At 47.5% G+C, this 17,192-nt stretch overlaps 1 protein-coding gene across 4 annotated transcripts in view; it reads left to right on the top strand.

The window, feature by feature from the left end:
* The window catches only part of LDLRAD3 (low density lipoprotein receptor class A domain containing 3), a 279,192-nt gene extending 263,196 nt beyond the window's left edge, over positions 1 to 15,996 (top strand). For all 4 annotated transcript variants that reach the window (XM_060303355.1, XM_060303356.1, XM_060303357.1 and 1 more), the window contains 2 exons: positions 10,919 to 11,264; positions 13,037 to 15,996. In XM_060303355.1, the coding sequence (XP_060159338.1) occupies positions 10,919 to 11,264; positions 13,037 to 13,274 (584 nt within the window). In that variant the 3' untranslated portion in view covers positions 13,275 to 15,996. The remainder of the gene's footprint in view (positions 1 to 10,918; positions 11,265 to 13,036) is intronic.
* The last annotated feature ends 1,196 nt before the right edge of the window (positions 15,997 to 17,192 follow it).

The following is a 17,192-nucleotide window of genomic DNA, read 5'->3' as shown; positions in this document are numbered from 1 at the left end:
TGGTATAAAGCAAGATGTCACGGGGGTCCAGCAGAGGGGACAGCTTGTGAGGAGAGCACAGGAAGGAACCATTTCATTCCAACAGAGGGGACAGTGGAAGGCTTCACGAGAGTAGTGGCGTTTGAGTCAGGGCTGGGAGTCTGGTAGGGTTTGCAGGCTGAGACAGGGAAGGAGGGCCAAGGTCGCAGCCGAGGAGCAGGGGGCCCCGCCCTGAATTTTCTCACCAGCCAGTCTCCACACTCCTCCTCCCCTCCCCCTCCCCCACCCCCACCCCCACCCACGTGTACCGCTGACCCTCTGGGCTGCACTGGCTGAACCTCCTTACCCTCTGGCTCTGGGTGGGTTTGGCCAGGAGGAAGCATCAGCAAGAGGTTGGAGGGTAGAAAACAAAAGGTCAGAATATCTGTTCCCCCAGCTCCCTGCCTGCAGGCCACAGATTGGCGAAGGGCACATTCCTCCCCCAAAGGCCTCAGCTCCCATCGGGTCCCACCGGATTCCAGAAGCCACATCCTCACCCTCTCAGGCCTGAGGCTGGGAACAGCTTCCCACTGTCCCTTCATTAAACTCTTTCTGTCCCCCCTTTGCGCTGGGACTGAAACACAAGACCTCGGTGTGTGCAGAACGAATAGCCCTTCCCTGGGGTGCAGGGGACCAGGTCATTGTGTTAGATTTTCTGAAATCTCAGAAGCCATGAATTTGTTCATGGTCAATAAAACTCCCCCTCGAGGAGTAATGATTCTATTACCAGCCCTTTCTCCTAAATTATTCAGAAACTTTTCTGCACTCAGAAGCTCCAAGTGTGCACGCTCAGCATTTCCCTGGGTAATAAGGTTTACCAGACAGATGTAGCACCGAGGAGCTGATTATGCAGGGGCCACAGTGAACTCGAGGATCCGGAGAACAGACCCAGGGCAGCCTTGGGCTCTTTGCGCCTTTGAACAGGATCAGCTCCTACCTGCTGGGTTTCGTCAGGTGTCAGGACGGCAGGGTGTCGGACGGCCCTCCCGATGGAGGGAATCCCTCATTTCACATGCAGGAGCTGCTGCACAGTCCGAGGCTCCTGGTGCTTGGCCTACTTCAGCCAGTGATGGGGATGCTGGCCCATAACTGGGTGTGGCCTGGGAGGCAAGTGCCTGTGCTGCACAGAGGAGGAGGGGCGCTAGGCAGTCGCCCCTCACCTCCTGCCTCTTAAGTTAGCAGCGACAGCCGCAGAGCTTCCTCCAGCAGCTTACCCAAAGGTCAGGCATGCCCCAGTGACCTATGGAAAGACAACTTCTGGAATGTGATGTATGTTCTGTCCACCTCAGCAAAGCACCAGGGCTGGTGGAATAGCCACATCATCTCAGGAGGCATCACAGTATACATTTACCTGGTAAAGGCTCTGAAAAATCCCGTAATGATAGCTATTAATATCTAGGCTTTGTTGAGTATTTACTATGTGCCAAAGTTCTAAACTCTTGTTTTTCATGTATTTTCCGTAAAACAACCCTGTGGGGTGAACTCTACTATTATCCAGTTTCACGGATAAGGATTTTGAGGCACAGGAGGTAGAGTAACTTGTCCTAGGTCACACAGCCAGTAAGTGGCAAAGCCAAGGATTGAATCTAGACAGTTTGGTTCCAGAGCCTGCACTCTGAACAGCTACAAAGAAAGTGGTTTAATTTGTCGAATCCACTTTTTCTCATACCTCTTTGACCAAGGTACGCTTTGTCATGAAATACCTCTTACATCTCACAGAAGACATTTCAGAATATATTGATCAGAGTCATTGGAGTTATTGGAGCAATGATTCCATTGCTTATCATTGCTCATTACTTCAATAGATAAGCAATGACTTATCGCTTATCCAAGAGAGATAAGGTTGGTGACAACTGGACAGGACAAGCGGGAAAGGGGAGGGGAGGGCGTATAGAACTACCTGGGACAGGGTGGTGACTTCTGGCATCAGACTCCTGGGTACAAATACTAGTTGTACCACTTGTTTGCTTTGTGACCTTCAGTCAGTTACTTAACCTCTCTGGGCTTCAGTTTCCCCATCTGTAAAAAAATGGTGGTTGTAAGGTTGAGGTGAGATCATACATACAGGATGAAGATTAGCAGTAGGGGGCCCGGTTCTTATGCCTCAGCTTCAAGGTTGCCCTCATCTTCTTATTCAATGTTTGACTCTTTCTGTAAATGGAGAGATTGTGAATTACTGTGTCTCAAAGTCAGTTTACAGATATCTAAAAATACGCGTGGAATACCTACCGTATTTACAAGGCTGCATTTGGCCCTGAGTAGGGCTCCAAGAAGGGGAGAGCCCAGCCTTTGCCCACCAGGAACTCCTCTTCATGGTGGGAGATAGGGGTGAACATGAAAGAAAGTCATACGTGAAGAGCAGGGATTCTGGAACCGGACTGGCTGGGTTTCTCCCTGTTCCCTCTCTAATTAGCTCTAACAAAGCTATTGATCATAACCCAGGTGCACGGAGGACTTGGGCAAGTGACTTAACCTACCTGCTCCCCCATTTCCTCCTCTGTAAAATAATGGTCTACTTCACAGGATGCTGTCTTTGGTTCCCAGGGCCGCCAAAACAAATTGCCACTACCTCAGTGGCTTAAAACAACAGAAATTTATGTTCTCACAATTCTGGAGACCAGAAGTCCAAAATGCAGGTACTGTCAGGGTTGGTTCTTTGTGGAGGCTCTGAGGGAGAACCACATCTCTCTCCTCACTTCTGCTGGCTCCCTGCAATTCTTGGTGTTCCTTGGCTTGGGGGCTGCAAGATTCCGATCTCTGCTTCTATCTCCATATGGCCTTTTCCCTTGTCTGTTTCTGGGTCTTCTCCTTTTCTGTCCCTCATAAGGACACTCTGAGAGTCCACCCTAATTCATCTCAAGATCTTTACCTTAATTATATCTTCAGAGATCCTTATTCCAAATAAGGTCACATTCTGAGGCTCCCAGTAGACATATCTTTTGGGGGGACACCATTCAACTCACTGCAGATGGTTTAAGGATTACAAATCAGAGGTCATACGTGTAAACACATAAGATATTGCTGATAGGATGAGAGCTGCAATGATAATCATTATGATGATATCATGATTATTACTCTGTTTTTGAGTTCCCAGCAAACATGGATGGTGGTTGTTAGTATTATTTGTATTATTATTTCTTTCAAATCAGGAGTGGGCAACAGGTCACAAAGCAAATAGCAATGGAACATTCCAACTCTGGACTTCTCTCCCCACATCCTCCAGGGGTTGGTACTGGGAAGCCAAGGTGGGGAAGGCTGCAGAGGCTGAATGCGTGGCTGGGGAGGGTGATGTGAGCCACTCAGGGTCCTGGATCTGAATAATTTTATAAGAATGACACAGCGACAGAGCTGGGTCGTGTTCAATCTGATGAGAGTATTGCAGAAGGGTTAGAGGACAAAGAGACTAAAGATAGTAAGAGCACAACGAGGTTTCTCCTCCTGGTCTGGGCCTGATGGAGACCAGAGGCAGAGTCTAGAGAAGCACTGCACAGCAGCAATTGACCACGCTTGGTGGCTCAGTGTGGACAGAGAAAAGGAGAGCGTTCAAGACAGCCCCGGAGACTAGATGGCCACGGAAACGCAGTCCATCCTAAGAAATCGTTGCACCAGTGACCACAGACTAATTTACTCAACCTCTGTGTTGGGCACTGAGTATAGAAGTAGACCAGCAAGCCTGGCCCTCCCCTCATGGCTCTCATGGTCTGGTTGGTCTGCCTGAATGTTGTTGTGGCATTGTTTGTCAGAGCGCCAAAAAAAAAAAGCAACCAAAATGTACATCAGTAAGGAATTGGTGGAATTGTGATGTGCCTATATAATGGAATACTACATAGCTCCTTCTTCACAAAGGTGTGCGTGAGTGAGGAAGATGTCCATTTGTAGAAATGTCTGTACAGCATGAAGAAAAGCACGTGTGTACATACACAAAGAAGAGTTTTGAGGGATCTGTACTTAGCAGGTCAGCAAACCACGGCCAGTGGGCTGAATCTGATCTGCTGCCTGTTTTTTGTTTGTTTGTTTGTTTTTTTAACCTTGCATTCTATTTGACACTACAGTTTTTGAAGCAATATCTAAATGATGTTTTAAAATAACTTTTGATCTATGAAAATTATGTACAGTTACATGATTATTCAGGCTTAATGAAGATATTCAGGCATTTTTACACATAAAAAATGTCAAGAAATAAGATCTTCCTGAAACTGAATTAAAAGAACACTTACAGGGCTTCCCTGGTGGCGCAGTGGTTGGGAGTCCGCCTGCCGATGCAGGGGACACGGGTTCCTGTCCCGGTCCGGGAGGATCCCACATGCCGTGGAGCGGCTGGGCCCGTGAGCCATGGCCGCTGGGCCTGTGCGTCCGGAGCCTGTGCCCCGCAGCGGGAGAGGCCACAACAGTGAGAGGCCCACATACCGCAAAAAAAAAAAAAAAAAAAAAAGAATACTTACAGTGAAATCAATTGTAAAATGTAATAATTGTTTTCTCTGCCTTAGCTGGACGTTTTAAGAACTATTATCTCTTCCTGAAGGATTATTGATCTGAAGTGAATACATTCCTAAAAATTTTTCCTTGTTAAAATCTAACACATGGTCACCTACATGCATGTAATACAAACGTAATTCTCAAAATAAGAGAAGATAAACAATGGCTTGGAGGAATCTATGAAATGATAGTTTCTCAGCGTTTGGTCTGGCTGGCTGTCTTTTTTAATCAAGTTTGGGACACAAATACACTCATTCATTGATGTACTATTTGTAATGCTTTTGCACTACAGAGGCAGAGTTGAGTGGTTGTAGCTGAAACTGTATAGCGCACAGATCATAAAATATTTACTCTCTGACCCTTGACAGAAGATTTGCCAACCCCTAGTCTACACCAAACTGTGAACTATTTTTTTTCTAGTAGGTGTAAGGGGTGAGGGAGAGGTTGTCTGTCATGAACATTTCTATATTACTTTAAATTTTAATTCTAATATATTTTTGTAATCAGAAAAATTCAATTTGGAAGAAAAGAGAGCACGCAGGACTCACACTACCTGATTTTTTTTTTTTTTTTTTTTTTTTTTTTTGTGGTACGTGGGCCTGTCACTGCTGTGGCCTCTCCCATTGCGGAGCACAGGCTCTGGACGCGCAGGCTCAGCGGCCATGGCTCATGGGCCCAGCCGCTCCACGGCATGTGGGATCTTCCCGGACCGGGGCACGAACCCATGTCCCCTGCATCGGCAGGCGGACTCTCAACCACTGCGCCTCCAGGGAAGCCCACACTACCTGATTTTGAGACTTGCCGTAAAACTGTAGTTCTCAGCACAATTACTGGCATAAGGATTGGCGCGTAGCTTCATCAAACAGAATAGATCACTTAGAAATAGACCCAGCCTTGTATGCACAATTGATTTTCAACAAAGGTGCCAAGGTTATTCAATAAAAAAGGATAGGCTTTTCCACAAATGGTACTGGAACAATTGGATATCCAAAGGGATGGGGGGAAAGGACATTGAACTTCACCTTGTACCATAAACAGAAATTAACTTGCAGTGGATCATAGTTGTAAATGTAAGAGCTAAAGCTATAAAACGTCTCCTAGGCAAAGATTTCTTGGATAGAATACAAAAAACACAGAACACGAGAGAAATAATTAATACAGCGGACTTCATAAAAAAATTTGAACACTTATCTTCAGAAAGACACAGTAAAGTAGATGAAAAGCCGAGCCACCGTCTGGGAGAAAATATTTGCAAGACACGCATCTGGAAAAGAACTTGTCTCCCAGAACATCTAAAGGACTCTTACTACTCAATAATAAGTAGTCAGACATCCCAATTCTAAAATGGGCAAGAGATTTAAATAGGTGTTTCACCAAAGAAGATATACAGATGGCACATCAGCACACGAAGAGATACTCGACATCATTAGTCATTGGGAAATGCAACTTAAAACCTCAGTGAGATACCACTGTGCACCTGTGAGCATGGCTGAAATTGAAAAGGCTAGCTATGTTACATGCTGGGAGGGTGCAGAGCAACTGGGAGAAGGCTAAGTGCTATAGCCACCTTGAAAAACAGTGTGATAGTTTTTTATAAATTAAGCATACGCTTCCCATACGACCCAGCAGCCTGCCCCTGGGTATATACCCGCCAAAATAGGAAAATATATGTCAGCACAAAGATATGCATTCCGGAAACTGCAAACAACCACTTCCCTCCCTTAACTGGTGGACGGATAAACAAATTGTCTTGCATCCAAGCAATGAATACTGCTCAACGGTCTAAAGGAATGAAATAGTAACACTCAGAGAAACCTTGGTGCACCTCAGAAGCGTTATGCCAAGCGAAAGAAGCCACACACAGTAGGCTACTTACTAGATGATTCCCTTACCTGACTTTCTGGAAAAGATGAACCTATCTGGACAGAAAAGAGATCAGTGATTCCCAAGTGGCTGTCAATGACGGGAGGGATGGAAATGTTTGATATCTTGCTTGTGGTGGTACTTCTTGGAACTGTTACATTTGGTTACAACTCATCTAATTGTACATTTTAAAAGGGTAAGTTTTATTGTGTATCGATTATACCTCACTAAACCTGACTTTTAAAAATATTTACTCTGGAGAAAAGTTAATTTTAAAAATAATTTTTTTTAATAAATTTTTTAAAGAGGCAGTTGAGCTTTCAGGAGAATGGTAAGGCGTCGGTTTGAACAGGGCAGTGAACCTTCTAGAACAGGAATTCTGGACTCAGGGAGGGGTCCGAGTGAGTGAGTGGCAGTGAAACTCCCCCAGGAGCCCTCACACTACAGGGAGAGAAGGAAGGAAACCAGTAATGAAACCTCTACTCACATCAGCCTAGGCAAAGCCAGAGGAAGAGAGAAGATGCTTATTTTTTGACTGGATAAAACAGTATAAATAATACAAAGTAGAAAAGAGTAAACAATGAAAAATACGTCTCCCTCTTGCCTCTCTTCTCTCCCAGTCGTACCAGATCTGTGTGTCCTTCTAGAAATACTCAGAACATTCTCTACTGGACTTTTTTTGTTATTGCTCAGCTTATCACGATATCTTTCAGACTGTTTCACATCAGTCTATGTAGAGCTGCCCTAGTTTCTTAAATAGGTGTGGTACGTCTGGAGGCACCATCATTTATTTAGCCAGGCTGCAATTGACGGACATTTAGATCTTTCCTGATATACATGCTATTGCGAACAATGCTTCCATGAATACTTGTATTAATACTTCTCATTTGTGTGAGTATATATATCTGTTAGATTCCTAAGAGTGGAATGGCTGGGTCAAAGGATATGTACTTTTTCTATTTTGATATGTATTGTTAATGTATGTTTGTTATTTTGATCTATATTGTTAACCCCATCACCACCCTGGGTTGTACCAATTTACCCTCCCACCAGCCATGCGTGAATAATTATACCTGTTTTCCCAAGTCCTGGCCAGCAAAATGTGAACTCAGACTTCGCCTTTGCCCAGTCTGAGAGGTGAATAATCGTATCCTGTAGGAAATGCAATTTGCATCTGGAGGAGGGAATCTTTTAGAAGCAAAGGAACCCCGAGTCACAGGTGTCAGTTGGTTTAGCCCTTCTGTCAGTCCAGATACCACCTCTGTGTGAATTAGAAGAAGGCCCTCCTCCTCAGGATGTTCCCATCTGCTCAAAAACTGTCGTGATAGGGCTCCCCTGGTGGCGCAGTGGTTGAGAGTCCGCCTGCTGATGCAGGGGACACGGGTTCGTGCCCTGGTCCGGGAAGATCCCACATGCCGCGGAGCGGCTGGGCCCATGAGCCATGGCCGCTGAGCCTGAGCGTCCGGAGCCTGTGCTCCGCAACAGGAGAGGCCACAACAGTGAGAGGCCCAAAGTTAAATAACTTGCTTGAGCAGCAGCTAGCAGTGACGGCCCCAGAATTCGACCCTTCAGCTCTGTGCTAGAGATGAAATAAAGAGGCTCTTCTCTTTTAGGCCTGAAATCTGAAACATACACACACACACACACACACACACACACGTATATATATATATATATATATATATATATATATATATGTATATGTGTGTGTGTATATATATATATATATATATATATACACTCAGAGGCTCCCACCCAGCTTTTAATTATCTAAGCTGAGAGCAGACAGAACTCCCTCAGTCCTTTCTCCCGTAACCGTCTGCAGCACGCTTCTGCCTCCCCTCTGGGATCTTGCTTGCTTCGTTCTATACAGTTCATCATTGAAACGGTGACCGACAGGAACTTGGAGAATCTTCTTAGCCTTTAGTCCATGTCTGAGTGTGACTGGAACGAAAATTAACACAGCCTGGAGCTTGAGGGGGAAGGTCTTTCTTTGTGTCAGATTAGGATGATGTGGGGAATCAGGAACTGTTTGTGTCGGGAAAGGAGGGGCGATGGTGTGTTGCATGGCACGTGGACTTTTGAAGGAGAAATATCTGGGTTCTCGTTCTGACTCCCCTGCTTAGTTCTTTTGTGCACTTAGACACCTTAATTCACCTCTGAGTCAATTTGCTCATCTGAAAAACAGGAATAATAAACTAATAATAGCACCTACCTTACCAGGGTGTGTGAATACACAGATTCTTTTTTCGTTGAGTTGGATGCATTTATTGGGTGTCGACTCTGTGCCAGACACCATCCAACTCACTGGAGATCTATGATGAACGGAGCCATGTGCGATCTAGTGATGAGGGGCCCAGGACCCGAGCAGCCAGCGGGCGGTGCTGCCACTTCACGCCTACACGCTGGCCACTGTGAACCCACGAAAACCTCTTCACGGCTTCAGAGGTTGAACGGGCCCAGGGTGTGGTCGCACACTTGCTCACTTAGGCTGCATTTAGATTATTTTTGCAGCTGGGCCGCAGCTGTGGGTAGTTGTAGCTCTTCCGCAAAGAAGAGGGGTCCCCGACTTTCTACGAGGAGGGGCCGCTCTGGGGTCCCGGGCCAGCCTGGGCCTGGCCACCATTGCCAGGTGTGTCCTGCTGACGGGGAAGCCTCTCCCCTGAGTGTTTGCAGTGTGGCTCCTTAGTACACGTGGAGAGGAGGGGCCTGGCAGGGCTGGGGCGTGTACCAGGCCTTCGTCCTAGGGCCTCTGAGGAAGTGTGTGCCGGGTGCCTAGCTGGTCTTGGTAGGGGCTGCAGGGCAGAGTGTCAGAGGCAAGGCTCTGAGTCAGACCACAGGGCTCAAATCAGGCACAGCCCCTTACCTCCTAACCCTGTGACCCTGGTCAGGGGACCCAGGTTCTCCAAGCTTCCCTTTCTTCATCTTAAAAAGAAGGCAGTTACAGCACCTACTTCACGGAGTTGCTGTGGGGCAAGTAGCTGTGATAAAACACATGTTTGTGTGTCTTGAACACCCGCAGCGTGTCAGCTGTTGTTCTAAGTGCTTGATAATTATGCACTCATTTCATGCTCAGGACAGCCCAGTGAGGTGGGGACTAATACCACCCCCATTTCACAGATGAGGAAATTACAGCACAGAGAGGTTGACCACTTCCCAGAGGGCACGCAGCCAGTCAGCTGAATAGCTTGAGTTTGAACCTAGTCTGGCTCCAGAGTCCATGATTTCAGCCTGTGCTCTGCTGGCTCTCCATCTTGAAAGCTTGGCAAAGGCCGGGCATTAAATAAATACTTTGCCGACGTAAGGAACCCCAGATACACTGGCCAGTGTTCCTCACGTATGTGATATGATAAATTTCCAGAGAAAAACTGATTTCTGTCACTGGAACTATCACTCCTGTTCCCTGGATATTATATTTCCCCGGGCTGATTTTTTTTTAACAACTTTATTGAGGTATAATTTACATGACATAAAATCTGCCCGTTTTAACTGTACAATTCAATGAGTTTTAGTAAATGTATCACTTTGCACAGCCATCACCACATCCAGTTTTAGAACATTTCCATTCCCATCACCCGAGCAAGATCCCGGATGCCCATCACCGGTGAATCCCCATTCCCACCCCCAGCCCCTGGCAACCATTAATCGACTTTTTGTCTCTATAAATTTGCCTTTCCTGGACACATATAAATGGAATCGTACACTATGTGGTCTCTTGTGTCTGGCTTATCTTTTTTTTTTTTTTTTTGCGGTACGCAAGCCTCTCACTGTCGTGGCCTCTCCTGTTGCGGAGCACAGGCTCCGGACGCGCAGGCCCAGCGGCCATGGCTCACGGGCCCAGCCGCTCCGCGGCATGTGGGATCTTCCCGGACCGGGGCACGAACCAGTGTCCCCTGCATGGGCAGGCGGACTCTCAACCACTGCGCCACTAGGGAAGCCCTGTCTGGCTTATCTTGCTTAGCAAGGTTTTTTTTGTTGTTTTTTTTTGTTTGTTTTGGTTTTTTTAAACGTACTTTGAATATTATTTATTTATTTTTGGCTGTGCTGGGTCTTCGTTTCTGTGTGAGGACTTTCTCTAGTTGCGGCGAGCAGGGGCCATTCTTCATTGCGGTGCGCGGGCCTCTCACTATCGCGGCCTCTCTTGTTGCGGAGCACAGGCTCCAGACACGTGGGCTCAGTAGTTGTGCTCACGGACTTAGTTGCTCTGCAGCATGTGGGATCCTCCCAGACCAGGGCTCGAACCTGCGTCCCCTGCATTGGCAGGCAGACTCTCAACCACTGCACCACCAGGGAAGCCCGCTTAGCACGTTTTTGAGGCTCGTCCATGTTGTAGCATGCACCAGTACTTTTTATGGCCAGATTCTATTCCGTTGTATGGGCAGCCCACATTTTGTTTATCCATTCACCGACCTATGGACATTGGGGTGCTTTCCACTTTGCGGCTATCGTGAACCGTGCTCCTGCGAACGTTTGCATTCCCGTCCTGGGCCTGACTTTGCAGCAGATGGGTGCGCCGACTTGGTAACCTCTCTCCTTTTCTCTCGCCTCTGGGGCTTCTCAGAACCAGGCAGCGGGCAGGTGTTCGTGACCTCGGAGAACCAGCTCGTGTACTATCCCAGCATCACCTATGCCATCATCGGCAGCTCCGTCATCTTTGTGCTGGTCGTGGCCCTGCTGGCTCTGGTCCTGCACCACCAGCGGAAGCGCAACAACCTCATGACGCTGCCAGTGCACCGGCTCCAGCACCCCGTGCTGCTCTCCCGCCTGGTGGTCTTGGACCACCCTCACCGCTGCAACGTCACCTACAACGTCAACAATGGCATCCAGTACGTGGCCAGCCAAGCCGAGCAGAACGCGTCTGACGTGGGTTCCCCGCCCTCCTACTCAGAGGCCCTGCTGGACCAAAGGTGCGTGCTGGGAGAGCCTCGGGGAGGGAGGTCATCCCACGCAGGGGCGGGCGTCCATGTGCGCGTGCCTGGGATCCTGGTCTTGCCAGGAGCCTGCATTCAGCTGCAAAGGCGGCGGCAGCTTTTGACTTCTGCTGAGTCTTCGCAAAACGATTCACGTGTATCATCGCATTCAGTCCTCACAGCCACTCACCGAGGGAGGTTCTATATGTGCCTCAGTTTTACAGACGAGAAAACTGAGATTTTTAAGTTACTCACCTGAAGACATACCGCTAGGATCCTGGCCAGTTCAGATCCCTCCTCCTCCCTGGTAATGCCACACGGACACACGTCCAGGACCCTGACCAGCTCTGGGCACTCACCTGCTACCGCAGAACAGTGCCCAGTATATACTCGAGGTTTGGTTCCTATTTGAATGAATGAAATGGATAAGTGAGTGAGTGAGTGAATGAATGAGTGAATAAGTTCCTTAACTTTGCTTGGCTTCATCTATAAAATAAAGGAGGTGGCGTAGAGAACTCTCAAGCTTTGTTAAGCAGTAGAACCTTCATCACAGGTGGAGCTGTACAAGGAACCCCAAAATATAAAGTTAAAACCCAGAGTTCTGTAGTTGGATCCAGTAGTAGACCTCATTCCTGCCCGCTCAGCCTTCCTCTCTCCTTTGGTGACCTCCAAGGTACCCAAAGAACCCACTTTGAAGTCCCGGGACTACAGCTACCTGAGTCCCCCTTGGTTCTCAGCATCCCCTGCCCTGCAGGGACCCTGCTCAGCGTTCCTCTTCCACTGAGCCCAGGACTCACCAGGTGTGGCACGAGGCATTTTGCAGGCAGTGTTCCTGGGCTAACTGGGCTCCTCCTTGAACCCTCTCCGGTGGCAGCTCTTGTATTATTTAATCTTCCTTTTCCTTCCTCATAAAAGATAAACAAAGCTCCAAGGAGCGGTGCTTAAGGACATCTTCGCAAATAAGCATAAGAACACAAGACCTCACTCATTTGGACCATCCATTGTAGGGCAAGGTTAAAACTGCTGCATCTGGAGACAGAATTCCTGGGTTCAAATCCTAGCACTGCTGCTTACTAGTTGTGTGTGATCCTGTGCAAGCCATTTAATGCCCCTTTGCCTCAGTTTTCTCGCCAGTACAATGGGCATGAAAGTAATGGCTCTCTCCTAGAATTCTTGTGAGCATTAAATAAGGGATGTAAGGTAGGTGGCGCAGTGCCTGACTCGTAGTAAGCCTTCCATAAATGAGAGCTGGAAAATAAAATGTCTTTTAAGTTATTTCACTGCAAGCAAGGTGTCATTATTACTCCCTTATATAGATAGGGAGACTGAGGGTTTGAGAGGATATCCTCTCACCCAAGTCCGCACAGCCAGTACGAGTGGGCTTTCAGTAAGGACCCCCAGTTCTGTGGACTGTCAGGGGCTCTATCGAAACACCAGGCCAGGTGAAGCCCTGCCAGACCACCCAGGATGAGTCGGGGAGTATTTAGAATTCTCCCTACCAAAGGTTGCGGTTTGGGCACTGTCCAGTTGGCACAGGCCAGGCAGAGCACGCTGACCTGTTCCTTTCGTCTTCTTACAAATCACTGGTTTTCCTAGTCCTTGGATTGCCTTTCTCCTTGGAAGGAAAATCTCATCCCCGATGTCAGCATCCGCTCGGAAAAGGGCAGACGTTGGCATTGCCTGCCGTGCCTGGGCTCCTAATGTTTTCTCTTCCCCCTCCTCTCCCCCCTTTCCCCCCACCCCGCCCCATCCTGCTCTCTCCATCGCAGACCCGCATGGTACGACCTCCCTCCACCGCCCTACTCTTCAGACACCGAGTCTCTGAACCAAGCCGACCTGCCCCCTTACCGCTCCCGGTCTGGCAGCGCCAACAGCACCAGTTCCCAGGCAGCCAGCAGCCTCCTAAGTATGGAAGACACGGGCCACAGGCCGGGGCAGCCTGGCCCACAGGAAGGCACCACGGAGCCTAGGGACTCTGCACCCAGCCGGGGCGCCGAAGAAGTATAAAATCCAGCTCTTCCAAAGTCCACATGGGCTCATCTGCTCTGACTTGTTACCATCCTAACAACTTGCGCTCGTGGGAAGCTCCTCAGGAGGCCTCAAGGAGTGACGTGGGGTGTCAGCTCTCTCTCCGTTCACCTCCTTCCCCAGATTTCAGGGATGTTCTCCGGAGGGCGACCTGGCACTGTTCTGGCCTCTCAGTTGCCCTGATGTATGTGCATCTTTTCTGGGCAGTTACTCTTCCTTCGGGGCCCAGGATCACAGCCTCACTCTGCACATCATTCTGTTACTGCTGGAACCTTGCTGAGCAGGTGGCCGGAGAGTGCGGTACTTAGGTGGCCCTTGAGAAAGCAGTGTTTGTGCCGTATGGGGTGTTCAGAAGGGCAGAGGACACTGGACCAGATTCTCTGTGGGCTGCTTCCTTAGAGCTCCATTTGGAGATTTGGGTTGGGTGGTCCTACCGGGAGGCTGTCATTGGATGGCCACTCTGGAGAGAATCCAGGGGAGCATCAGAACCCGCCTTGCACTAGGCTGTTCATTGCTCTGGGTCGGGGCCAAAGAACCCTGTTGCCGTGAGTCACGCCCTTCAGAAGTCAACAGTGTCATCCTGGTTTTCTGAAGGACTCTGAAACCATCAGGTCTGGATAGAGTCTGGATTTAAAAATTTGTCCGAGAATGCTCGTTTTGAGAGCTTTCTCCAGGATCATATATCATCGGCCTCATTCCAGAGCAGGCAGGGCGCCCCACCATGAGTTTATCTGAGTTCTCAGCTCCTAAAGTACAGGCTGCCAAGATCCTGGGTCTGCTTTGGTCCACAGTCCTTTCCCTGGCTTCTGGATCGTCTCCCTCCCAGCTGTGACCTGCCCGTACAACAAGGGATGAGTACCAAACCTGAGTTGCCCAGAAATCTGACCTGGCCCTTTGTCCCTGTAAGCCGCACCCAGCCTGCCTTGCCCATTCATGCAGCTTCAGCACTCGCCCCCTAAGTCCCCCTGACACTCAGCAGTCATTTTACCTGTGCATTTGGACTTGAGAACACTGTAGGTTCTAACTCAACGTGAGAACCTAATTCAGTACCTCCCCCGAGAGAGCCTGGATTCCTGGGCTGCACTCACCCCCCTTCCCAAGGCCCAGATTCGTGCGCTGCAGGTTAGGGTTAGGGCTGGAATCAGAGTGAGGCTCGGGCCTCTCCGAGCATCCCATAGTTTCTCCTCTGAGAGACGTGGATAATAATTTGGAGTCAAGATTTGCCATTCGGACTTTTTTTTTTTTTTTTAATCTCTTAGAAATGCATTTGAAACAGTGTGTTTGTTTTTTCCCTTCTAGTTAAGGGACTATTTATATGTGTATAGGAAAGCTGTCTTTTGTTTGTTTGTTTTTCCATTAAAGAGGTCCAAGCAAAGATGCAAAAGGAGATGATGGTTCCTTTGTCCCGCTGAGCACGCTAGTAACAAGTCCCCCAGACTGACCTGTGTGCCAGGCGTCTGTGCATTGTTGCACTTTGAGTTATTATTTATCGAGGTCTTGAAGGACGCAGAATGAGGGACGCCTTTCTCCCTCGGCTCATAGGCTCTGTGTTTATGGAAGCTTTCCTCTTTCTCTGTGCCCAGCCAGCCACAGTGCCAACCCCCTCAGAAGTCATGGGTGGAAACGTAGGTGTTATTCGTCAAGAATCCACACTAATGGCTGTGGGGGAACAAAACTGGAACCAAGTGGAGCCACTCTGGGCAGCTGTCACCCATGCAGAGCTGCTTTCCACGTGGTCAGTAACCTCTTTGATGCTTATTCAAACGGAGCCTGCAGGAGGGGGGATGAAGTGGCATTCAATGATCCTATTCTGTAGGCTTTTCTTTTTTAAACCAAATTCAAAGTGTGTTGCAGGAAAGCTAGCCACTTGGTGATTTTTTTTTTTAAGTTAAGAAAAGGAACATAGTTGCCTACATCTTTCATTTTTAAAATAACGTGAGTTATTTTCTGAGTAATCCAGTGAAGAAAGAACTTTTGGTGGCAGCCGAAGTATGTGAGGAACTCTAGCTGAATATTTCATCTCCTGTGAGCTAGAGTGGCTTCTTTTCTCCCTCTGGTGGCCCCTGCTGCTTTCTGCTGCTCTGGAAGTTGTTTAGAGGAAAGGATTCTCATTTTAATTAATCATGTGATGAATTAGTCTCACGCGCTTTTCAGCTTCCAGGCATCTTAGGAAAGACAGATGGCCTTAGTAGCATAAGGAGAGCCTATTAATGTTGTTTTTTAAAACAAACACAGGGATGTTTTTATTATAGATTTGATTTTTTTTAATGGCTCTTTTTAAAAAGATATAAATAGGACACCAAAGCTGCAGGGGTTTTTTGTTTTGTTTTTTCCCCCTACTCAAAATAGCAAATGAGTGGCCAGCATTATTTTTTAACTCATTCCAACGAGGATGTTTTTTTATACATGGCCTAAATCTATGCCGATCAGAAAACCATCCCTGCTCTCTTTTCTCAAATGAGATCAGCGAGTCCTTTTTATTTTAGCATTAAAATCGTTCAGCTATGATCATTATCACCTGCCCTCAATTCCTTCTACTTTGAAATTGACATTTTAAAAAAATGCAAGCAAGTGGTAAATAAATCGTGTGTGACATTCAAAGTTGATGTAAACTGGAAAGGTTGTGCGTGGTTGCTTTTGTTTTTTGATTAGGTTTTTTTTTTAATTTTATACTTTCAAATAAACTTGCAGTTTCATTCTTTCTGTTGGTGTGAATGGTCCTCAACCCCCCTTTCTTCTCTATGGCGATATAAAGAGTGGACAGCCGCTTCTGTCATGGCTTCTGCAATGAATGTATGCCCTAATAAATTGAGAAAAGGTGAGAGAATATTGATGGGACCTCAAAATATGGTGGCCGTTTAGGGAATCCACATTTGGTGTGGTTGGAATACAGAGGTAAGTATTCCATGGACACCAGTTCGTATCAAGAACCCTGGGATGTCAGTTCAGAATATGGGCATTAACTATGCCCTCTCTGCCCATAGTGACTTCACTGTGGCACTGCCTGAAGGAAAGGAGCAAGTGGCTGTGATAGCTGGAACAGATTCTGACCACATATTCAGGGGCACATGCTCTAACTCAGGCACAGGTATGTTGGTAATTGGTTTTGAACCACAAATGGCTCCCATTCATCCCACCAGTGATGGGAGCATCTTTGTGCTCTTACAAGTCTCGTTTTACGCTGCAGGTACAGTTGCACAGGAAGTCAGCGTGCCCAGGAGGTCACCACCACCACCACCCATGAACAAAAATAACCTTGGCCTTGACCAAAATTAAAATCTACCTGGGAATCAAAACATAGGACTTACAGAACCAAGATGTAGATCATGTACTTGTACCCAGATATGTCAAAAAGAAGACTAGGCTATCAGATAGTGGTGTCCCAAGTATATACCAGGTCATGTCCTGCCCCAAGTGGTCTAGAGTGGCCTTTACCAAACAATATGCCCAAAGGCTTGTCAAGATATTAATTCCTTTTTCTTTTTTAATTTCTTTTTCAGAGTACCATTTTCTGTGGTGCTAGGATGAGGAGACAATCAAGAAATGCTAATCTAGGGCAGAGATCAGTAAACTTTTTGTGTAAAGGGTCGGATAATAAATAAGTTTTGGCTTTGCAGCCATATGGTTTCTGTAGCAATTACGAAAACCGCCATGACAATACATAAATGCATGGGTGTGCCTGTGTTCTAATAACCACCAATATGGGCTGGATCTGGCTTTGTCATTTGCCAACCCCTGGCCTAAAGGATCATTCCCACATTGTGCTGGTGGGTCCGAAGCTAAGGGCATTGTAGAAAAGAAACGGTGTGTTAATGGCTGGCCTGGAATGTTGGAACCCTTAGAATGGCATCATCCAAAAAGTTAAAAATGGAAGAATTTAGGAAGCAGGCAGTTCAA

The sequence above is a fragment of the Globicephala melas genome, chromosome 8 (assembly GCF_963455315.2).
Source record: "Globicephala melas chromosome 8, mGloMel1.2, whole genome shotgun sequence".
Taxonomy (NCBI): Eukaryota; Metazoa; Chordata; class Mammalia; order Artiodactyla; family Delphinidae; genus Globicephala; species Globicephala melas.
The sequence above is the reverse complement of the archived record's forward strand: the minus strand, read 5'-3'. Positions and strand labels throughout refer to the sequence as shown.